This window comes from Megalops cyprinoides, chromosome 3 (assembly GCF_013368585.1).
Source record: "Megalops cyprinoides isolate fMegCyp1 chromosome 3, fMegCyp1.pri, whole genome shotgun sequence".
NCBI lineage: Eukaryota > Metazoa > Chordata > Actinopteri > Elopiformes > Megalopidae > Megalops > Megalops cyprinoides.
Genome location: NC_050585.1, coordinates 47,759,539 through 47,770,044, shown reverse-complemented (window position 1 = coordinate 47,770,044; position 10,506 = coordinate 47,759,539). Strand labels below are relative to the sequence as shown.

General features: G+C 44.6%; 1 protein-coding gene across 1 annotated transcript; it reads right to left on the bottom strand.

The window, feature by feature from the left end:
• Positions 1-594: 594 nt before the first annotated feature.
• Positions 595-9,789, bottom strand: LOC118775662 (transmembrane protein 47-like). The gene is made up of 3 exons (XM_036525681.1): positions 9,480-9,789; positions 4,516-4,656; positions 595-886 (listed from the first exon to the last, which is right to left on the bottom strand). Exons 1-3 carry the CDS (start codon positions 9,676-9,678, stop codon positions 705-707), a joined length of 522 nt encoding a protein of 173 aa, XP_036381574.1. The 5' UTR covers positions 9,679-9,789; the 3' UTR covers positions 595-704.
• Between the last annotated feature and the right edge of the window lie 717 nt (positions 9,790-10,506).

Sequence of the window (10,506 nt, the reverse complement as noted above, 5' to 3'; positions counted from 1 at the left end):
ACTTCCGTCTCATACTACAGCACAATTTAAATAACAAAATTTTATTTGGACACACTTTTTTGCATTTGCACCTTGCAACTGCATGGGAAAGCTGCCCTTACACTGCCTAAACAGGGCCCCAAGACCGAAACAGATGGGGTCAATGATACTACATGGTCTATTATTAAAAAAAACACTACATTTTGTCATTCAGAAAAAAATATACAACACATTAAGAGGACATTGAAAGAAATCTCAAAGCAAAAAAAAAAAGCATAATGGTTGAGCTTGAATGGAAATCCAGGGGGAGACAGTAGAGAATGGCCGATACTTCAGTCCTTTAACATGGCTACCAGTCACATGAGTGGGCTTTGGAGTGCTTGCAAGAAATGCCAGGTCCCTCCACTCAGCTGTTCTACATACTTCATTGCTCCTGCAGGGCGACCAGCAGCCCTAGCTAAGAATAGGCCCCTCCACTGAGTCTATTTATAGCCATGGCCTCCATGTATATGTGTGCACACTTTGTGTGTGTGTGTGTGTGTCTGTGTCTGTGTGTGTGGGTGGGTGAGAAAGAGTGTGTTTTGCGTGATTATGTATATTTGTGTGTGTGTGAGCACACTTGTGGGCATGTGTGCGTGTATGCATGTGTGTGTGTGTGTGTGTGTGTATAATTGTGTGAATGCGTGCGCGTGCTTGCGCATGTGTGTGAGCGTGTGAGCGTGCTTTCAGTACATGCTGTCCTCATACATGTCTGTTCGGAGGCAGAGCAGTACGCCTCCCCCCAGCATGAAGATGGTGGCCCCCCAGCCCAGGCCGTAGCCCCAGTTGAACTCATGGTAGGTCTGCAGCACCGTGCTGTCGATAAACTTGATTGGGTAGAGGACCAGCGCACAAGCCTGGATGACCACTGTAAAACGAGAGAGAAAGGTTAAGGAGCAGAACTTGTAACCCAAAGGTTGCCAGTTTGATGCCTGGCAGGGGCACTGCTGATGTACCCTTAGGCAAGGTACTTATCTCACAATCGCCTCAGGAAATATCCAGCTGTATAAATGGATAGCATTGTAAAAAAGCATGTAATTGATGTAAGTCGCTCTGGATAAGAGTGTCTGCTAAATGCCAATAATGTAATGTAACGTAATGTAAAGAATACCATGCTCAGAATTCTGAAGATGAACTTCCACCACACAGCCAGCCACATAGCAGAGAGACCTCTTTGAACATGAAGCGCCACTCCCCTACAACACTGACGAGAGCTCTCCCAGCGGGACAACAGAGTGGCGAGGCTGTGGTAGGCTTGTGTGGCATGTGGGGTGCAGGGGGTGGAGTGTGCGCCATCCCCGGGGGGTCCCCTCACACTTTCCCTGATCCTCACTCAGAGACTCATTACCGCTGACAGCGGTCTACACACAGGTTATGGCCACGGCCACACCGCCTCATGTTCCACATCTACAGTGAGCCAAATTCACGATGCGCTGTATGAAATCACACACGTACACCCACACAGAAACCCACACAGATATATACACACACACACACAAAGCCACATGCACGCACACACACACATGCACACACACACTTGTCTTGTTTCACGGGTCGGTTTCGATCCATAACAATCATGGGAGGAGGACAGTAAATTAATTCCATGTTGGACTTTTTTTTTATATTCCAAAGCCTTGGTATTCAAAGCCTTCCTAACAATACAGACAATGCAATGAATTGGTATTTGGTTTTACAATGGATTATACAAAGCGATTCCTTTTCATTAGCCATTTACCTCTCGTCAGCGGCAGTGTCAAGGCAACAGACAAGGCAGGCTCCAGCATCTGTTAGGATGTAACTACTGTGATGTAATAAGCTTAACAAAGAGCGGGTGCTGCAGGACTGCATGACGCTCCAAGTATTTGCTTTATGTTCGAAGTCAGTGGGGGGAAACTCTGGCAGAGTAATTTGGGACAGTTCAATGTTGACACAATGCAGACGGGGATGGCCAGATATGCCTCTGGGCTCTACACATTCTCCATACCCCGACTGGGTGGAATTATTTTCACTAACGATCCCCCCCTTATAAACTATGAGGTGTACATAATCTGATGGAAGACTGAAAATACTTATTTAAAAGACTAATTCAAATTTTCAAAATTAACAGAGGAGTTATTTTTCAGAGGTGACTGGAGGAAATTACGTACTTACTTACTGTTTAGAATTTATGTTTAGAAGTGATACTGCGTAAGTGAGTGGGGAGTAAGCATTCCATTGTACTTGTTACACATGGCTATAAAGAATCTTGAATCTTGAATCTTGAAATTGCCCTAGAAACAGTTGTCTCCCTCTCTCTCTCCCTCACTTCTTCACTCACTCACTCTCCCTCCCTCCGCCCCTCACTCATTCACTTCCTCCCTGCCTCACTCATTCATCTGCTCACAAATCTGTGAAAACAGCCTCTCAATGGTGTCTTTGTAATCATCGTTAATCAAGACGATCACAGCTCTATGGGTGCTTCTTCACCATCAAAATTAACTGCCTGGGTTCCATGTTCTATCACTAGGGGCCCTGATAACACAACCCATGCTGTTTCTGTGGTAAGGAAGTGGAAATGAAAGGAAGCAAAATGTGTTACCAGCAGTTAGGGGTGATCACCTAACGGGATGCATCCTTTGTCTCGTTCAGCACAGAACACGCTGGACCATTTGGGACTTTATTTATCACGGGACTTGTATTTTTATCTGTCCACCCCTTTGCTCGGTGCAGTTCACCACTTTCACAGCATGAGTTTGACTGCCACTGAAATTAACGCGAAACGAATGAAAACAAAACTTCGTTTACACAAAATTAAGCACAAGCACTGCAGTTAGACTGAATGGGGAATGAAAAAGCAAAGCATTGGTCCCCTGCCAGGGAGAGGAAAGCCAAATTCCTAGACTTCACACTTGGGAGTAAGAGGAACATTAGAAAATTACAAAGAAAATAGATTTGTTTGCATTTTGGAAGGCAGGAGGGCTTGCTGTACGTATTGACTTTGCAGTTCCAAAATCGTGACGGGTTCGTCATTTGGCTTAAGTCCAGAGGTAGGAAAAACCTACCTAAATCTCAAAGCATTTCAGTCTAATTCTGTGTTGACATTTAAAACATTATTAGCTTAAGCTGTTATATTTGGCAATGAGGTGGCACTGACACCTTTTTAAGTGAAAGTGAAAAGTGAAATGAAAAATGTAAAAATAAATCCTGTATTTAAACACATAGTGTACATTCCAACACCATTAACAACGTCTGCGTTTGCTCGAGATTTTTTTTTTTTTAATAATTACACGTTCCCAGAGCTGTTTTTCTAACACGATCATGTTTTATTTCAAAACAAGCCTCTAGGGCTGAGTAGTTCAATTATATTTTGTTACATCTGAAATGAAACCAAGAGACTGGTTTAATTTTGTCACAGATGGTAAGGGTACAAGTAACATCATCCCGTTGCTATGGGTAAAAACGAGACACGAGAATCCCAAAACCTCTTGATGTCGGAAGAAAACTGCTCCCAAAAATAATAATAATGCAGCTAAACCCACCCACAGCACGGTTAAGGCTTTCCCTTTTGATTAGGTTCACGCACATTTATTTGCACAAAACATCTCTCAGGAGTGTTATTCCAGGCTACTTTAACCTGCTTTAACAATGCAAAGGAGGAAGAGCCCGCAACGGCAGCACTGTGGGCAGAGAGAACACAGCGTTACCAAGGAATATTATCCATGAGGGAATAACATTCCTCCCTTCATTAGGAAACTGCCTGGTTTCTGTGGCTGCCTTTTTCTGGGCACACGGCACTCTTTCCGCTTGCGGATTCCGCCGCAGACTGCTTCTCATAAAAACGGCTTCGGCCCCTTTCCTCATTTCGTTGTCGGTTGCTGTCGGGTTTTCGGGTTCCCTCAGCGTGGCTCCGTCTGTGCTCACGACTGTGAACCCCCCCCCCCCCCCCCCCAGAGGCCCGCCGTGCTAGAAAAACAACTCCTACATAAACTGCGAGCCCTTCCGTTTCTTTTCTTTAAAAAAAAAAAAAAAAACATTCCTGCCTCTATGCCTACAGATTGCACTGCAGTGCATCAAACTTCCAGTCTTTCATATTGAATAGGTCTGCTTTGTTTCCAGGGAATTTCATAATAACATTCTCTCTCTGCCTTTCTCTCTCTCTCTCCCTCTCTCTCTGCTCAGAACAGGTGGCTACTGTTCCACACGAATTGCTTTACTAGTACTGATTCAGGCCGGGCAGCGTGTAGTGCCGGTGTGAGATGTCAGTGAGGTAACTCAATACAGCTGAACAACAAAGATGTGTCCGGAGGGAGTAGGCAGAGGATGTTTGTCATTGTGGGTGTCCTGAATTTATAAGGGAAAGGGGATTGGCTTGTTTGGGGCAGAAAGGGGGGGGTGGTAGAGTCTGTGTCACCGTGAGCATGAATGAAGGAACATGGGACGGGTTTGGGCCAGGGTGCCGTGAGCCGAAGCGGATGTTTGAACAGGAGGCCTGGAGTCTTTGTGCCAGCGAACTCTTACCTGCGGTGAAGAGGAAGATGGCCACCGTGCGGTAGTGCTTCCTCTGCGTCCCCTTGCAGTGTGAGATGAGGGCGATGAGGAAGGCCACCAGCGTCACGGCTGCGCCGGACAGCAGCAGCGCCAGGGTGGCAATCTGCCAGTCTGAGAAGCAAGGGGAGAAGAAGAGACGGTTACGCCTCCATCCTCAAACTGCCTGCGTGCACAGGGTACACCCCCCACTAAGGCGAGACGCCAGGCCACAATGCTGTCATGCTTAATGAAATTAACGACCTGTGATCTTTTCATCAGCTCATTTGTGTGAGGACCTGAAAGCCTTTATGCCCCCACTGCAGGTGTTACCTTCTCGCCTTTGATTTGCGAATTAAATTATGGCACATGGAACACATTCAAACAGATTCTCTTGAGCATGCATTCAGTTATTTCCCCTACTGATATGGCTTCATTTTCTGAGGCGAATCTGTCTGAGTCTTGAGCTCTACATTGTACTGGCCACCAGGAACAAGGCCTATCACATCTACCACTTACAGAGGCCTGCATCTCTCTGCTTTTCCACAAGAGCCCCCTGCCTTCCACGGCCTCCAGTTCACACTGTAGGGGCCTGGTGCTGGGAGAACTCTGCTCCTTTTTTTTTTTTTTTTTACGTCAGTCCTCTTCGCTCAGTGCTCGGTTTGCCCCTGAGAAATGCTGAATTTCCGTCTCAGCTTATTCCCACACTTCCCAGCTCCACCGTCTACCCTAAACACAGCGTTCCAGTACATTAACCCTCCCGCTGCCACCCCCTCATCTGTCCGAGACACAGCCCAGATACCTCCTCTGATTATTTATTATTCATGCATTCGGCAGACACTCCTGTCCAGAATGCCTTACAAGGCCATGGTGCCACGATACCTACAGTGCGGTGCATGTCGGAAGAGCTGCAAGAGAAACGGCTTACACTGAAGATACAGAACGATGAGAATCACATCAGTGTTGCAGCATAAAGCTGAAAACCACTGCACAAAACATACACAACCACAGCTGTAATAAGCATAGTACATAATACTTAAAAATGACCATAAAGGGAAACGTGACCCTAAGAGCTATGCATGAGAAGCCACAAAAGCCACCCAAAGTGCAACATAACATTTATGCCACATTAATATGCACACTGTGGCAATGATCTAATACACTAATACACAGAATTCACGGTACAGGGTACTGCTCAGTGTATATCAGTCCTTGTGCTGAGAACCAACATCGTTGGAAACTTAGCTATGATGGTTTCAGGCAGTTGATTCCACCACTGTAATGACAAGATAGATATTATTTCAAATAAATTAAAGGACAGGATGAATGATTTGGGAAATAAAGCCACTGAGGGTTTTGCATCTATACCAACAACAAATGCTGCATATGCACAAGGGGCACAGGGATTTTGGCTGTTGACTTATATCAATACCATCTATCACTGAACATCAACTCTTCCAGTTATACTCAATACAGCTGCTCATCCCCCCGGCGTGCACCAAGCCACACCAAGAACTTAGATGCCTGATGCACTAGTCCTTGGTGATTTGAATTCACGCAGACTGTTGTTCATTCATTACCCTGAATATATATTCACCTGCAAAACACAGGGAGACATACACTCCATAAATGCCATGGTAACACCCCAGTGCTTGCAAATCATGATGGAGGACAGCAGCTTTGGAACCACTTGACTAAAAAAAATACGGCACACTCTCTGTCCAAAATACAAACCAGATGCATTATACCAGAGGTCAAAATAGTTAAGAATTGGTTCATGGATCCCACAGATACCCTTAAAGCATGCTTTAAATGTACAGACTGGGAGGTCTTCACCTCTCACAATTCATTAAACGATGCCACAGAAGCAATCCTGCGAAAGCTCGCTGGTGCCAAAGCAGTGATTAAAATGAATTCAAACAATAAACCCTGGATCTCAAAGGAGGCGCGGCCATTAATGAAAACCAAGCACCATGCTTTCCAAAAGAAAATGAGAAACTTCAAAAAGAAGGCAACAAACTTATGCAGCATAGCAAAAAAGCAATATGAAGGCCAAATTAAAGGCCGTTTCATCTGTGACGATCCCAAAAGAGCATGGCAGGGAATGAGATCTATGCCTGGACACAGCAAGCAGCCATCTTTGATTACTCCTGTCAGAAGAAATCAAATGGCAAAAAATTGAGTATCTTTTATGACTGTGCTTCAGTTCACAGAAAGAGAGAGGGAAAAAAAATCTTTCAAGGAAAAATAACAGAAAAATTACAGAGGCAGAAATCAGTTTTCAGAGATACTGTGGAAAAGTCCCTATGTGCAGTCAAAACCAGTAAGACGGTAACAAGGTTCCAGATGGGATCTCTGTTGTAAAAGACTATCCCCAATAGGCCAGTATGTTCCTAACTGGTCACAATATTGTTGCACAGTTTCTTGTAAATTGCTGCAAGAACCTGTACCAAAAGTGCAAAACCCATGTGACTATAATGACTGCAGGCCAGTGGCACTTACCTCCATTTAGCTGAAGTGAACATATAATTAAGGGCACTTTAAGCAATAAGGTTTTTATAGATCTGTTTGTTTGTCTGCAGTGTGCTGGTTGAAAAGGGACGCAGACAACGCTGTGAAAAAATTCTCTATGAAACAAAACGTATTCGCCGGTTTCTGAAACCACACGTACATCACGGCATTACTTAAAGCCTGTTTCCTTTTAAATCTGTGCAGCCACAGATCGTGGCATTTACCCTACAACCAAGCGGATATCAACCCCTATCTTACAAAATGGACTAACGATCTGCTGTTTGATGGGATACGAAACTTAAAGCCATAAAGGGCCTTTCAGATGGTGTTCTCGGCAGTCCCAACAGGTTGTCTCTCTGTCTCACCGTTATCGTTGTACTGATACAAGGCATTGCACAGCCTTGAGGGAGACATTCAGGATGTATGAGGAACACAAGCTGCTTTTGGGTGTTTTTTCAAAAGGGATTTTCCTCACAATAAGAATAAACAATAAACCGGATTAAAGGATCACAGAGCACAGGTCGCTCATATTCACAGCCTATACAACTGGTGAGACAACACCCAGATAGGGCTCTGGAATGGCTCAGCAGGCAAGGTGCTTGCTCTTGAGTTTAGGGTGAACACCGTGGCCCTGGGTTTGAAACCAGCTGCGTCATCTGCCCACAATGACCAGCATCCCATAAAGGTAGGGGTTGGTCGGCTGGTTGGATGTGTTTCTTTTTCTTGTCACTCTCAGGCATTTTGCTATTCATCAGGCACCCATGAGCCTCTCTGATGACATCAGTGGAGCCGCACCTATCCTCCAATCGGTGCAATGCTTTGATGTAGCGCACTATGGCACTCACAGTGTTAAAAACAGTCACCAATGGTGATGCGAATGTATCGGGAAATGGCAGTCACTTAGGGCAGCAGGAGTACAGTATGAGGTCACAGTGACATGAGCCTAATGTGCAACTTAGCCATTCAAAACAGGGATGAAAAATGCATAAAGACAAAGTAAAAAAAAACAAAAAACAAATATAAAAACCTATAAAACAGATTGAAAAGGAAAACGGTGTCAAAATTCAGTTTTTCTAAGGCTGAATATGCCAGTGTTTACCAGCGTCACACAATGAGTCCTTCATTTGCTTTGTGTGGTTCAATGGGCTATCAAGCATGAGCCTGAGAAAGCAAGTAAAATTAATAGACCTCGGCATTGTGGACCTATTAAACATTTACCAAAGCGAGCGGCTCACCACACTGAAACTTATTAGCTCAGGGCTCACTTGTTCACAGGGTCCGTTCCAGCACCCTTAATTAAGGGGGCAGCTGGCACTTCGGGAAGGCCAAATTGCCATTAAGAGACGGACAGAAAATGTTGCTGTGGTTACAAACGCTTGCTGAGGTCAGGTGAAAGTTTAGTTTTGCCCTGCCCACACAGGTCACCTCCCCCCCCCCCCCCCCCCCCCGCCAGAACCTGGCCTGCTTGTTCTCCTGACCTGCCTATTATTGTCCAACAAGTGGGAATGCCACCCACAGAAAGTGTCATCTTCCTCATCCGTCCTCCATCTTCTATCTCTCATCTTTCTGAAACTATTTATGTATTTATTGACAAATAATGTATGCTGTTTAATAGTGTGCTGTGCTATGATCTTGTGTCCTGCTGTGGACCAACAAGACAAGTTACATTATTTTATTTTACTTCATTAGTATACGAATCGTAACAAAAAATAACGAATTGAGACACGCTCGCACACACAGATGCACACACAAATGAATATATGACACCTCTAGAGCTAAACCAAAACCAGGAGGGTCTCTTCTTCTGTGGAATCCACGGACCAGCGTTCACAATGATTAGCGAGCTCCCTGATGACATGTCACGTCACACTTAATAGCCAATGAACACAAAAATGACTACAGTACGTATTAATCAATAGATGTAAGGAAACAGCAGGAAGCATGCACGCGCTTCTTCAGTGCCACAAATAATTGCCTCTGCACTAAGGCAAATCAATGAAAAAGCGGAGGAGACAAAATCGCTACATCATTTTCGCATATTTGCATGAGAAACTAGTAGAGATGAAGTCCGGAAGGCAAACACTACAGTAGAAGCTCGCGCAACGGTAGATATAGCTGTAACTGCAGCTGTTGATCTACCTAAAAAGTAGCTCGATTGTTTGATCTCGTTACCTAACGAGTGATGCACCCAGAAGCCGAGTGACCGTAAATTCCTTCTACCCCCTGTAAAACCTGTGCCAAGTGCCGAAAGCGGTGTTTACAAGTGTGAATATATACCTCACTTGTCATACGGTACGATGCACGCTAACCGAGGCAGTTTATAACTCACATAAAAAAAAACTGACGATGCAGACTTGGAAGCTTACGTGATGATAAGTTGGTGACAGCATAATGAAAGAGTTTTGACCTACAGAAAAAAAAACAACTTGAAAAGCGTAAACGCTTACCAGAGCCGAGAGTCGAGACGCACTGCCAGACACTGCCTTCGACTTGCCTGCAAGATTCCCATAGCGACAAAGCGTAGCGCTCCGCTGTAACCCAAGCTGGGCTCAGCAAAGCCACTACGTCCAAACACAAGGCAAGAAACACACAAAGTACGGCTATCAATTTGAATGGTCGGAACACGCTGACTTCATTTAGAGACATATTTTCACATCAAATCGGCTTGCGCTCGCTAGTTACGAATTTGAAGAAATGTTAAGATGAATTCCGGCGCCCCTGCACAATGAAAGTTCAACTCGACTACAGACTCGCGGAGACAAGGAGACTTGTTCGCGTTCCAGTGATTGCGCACTAAGCACATTAGTTTCTGTGCGCCGCCAACTGGTCAATTGACACATAAGGGAAAGAGCAAGTCCCCCCAGTGACTCATTATTACCGCTGGTAATAATATTATTCGAGTTCGCTCCCGTTCTCCCATGAAAAGCAAACCACAAATCTGCAACATAGATTAACACGCACAAACAGTTAAAACCAATTCTTGTTTGGAAAAAAAAAGAAAAGAAAAAAAGAACACTTTTTAGCACCAACAATCCCTCAGATGTACTGCCCTGCCGCACGATGGTGGTATTTTTAGACTACTCTTGAGGTCATTATTTAGCAGGGACATTATTAGGGCAATTCGGTTCAAGTACCTTGCTGAAGGGCACATACGACATGCATAAATCTGCAGACACAACACACCTCTCGCACCAGGTTTGGGGACGCCACAGTCCTAACCTGCATGCCTTCCCGCAACCACAGACCCATCTTATACAGACTGATTACAGACATTAAAAGAAGCAATAAAATAAATTTCAAGACGCAAAGACCCAAATTGTTTATAAATAGATAGCAAAGAACAAAGGCATTGGTGCAAACATAAAAATGTTGCATATAAATCTACAACCAACCATTACTTTTTATTATTATTGCCAATGTCTGGGTGTATGGTCTACAACACACAAGAATAAAGTGGCTATTTCCAGCAAGTAA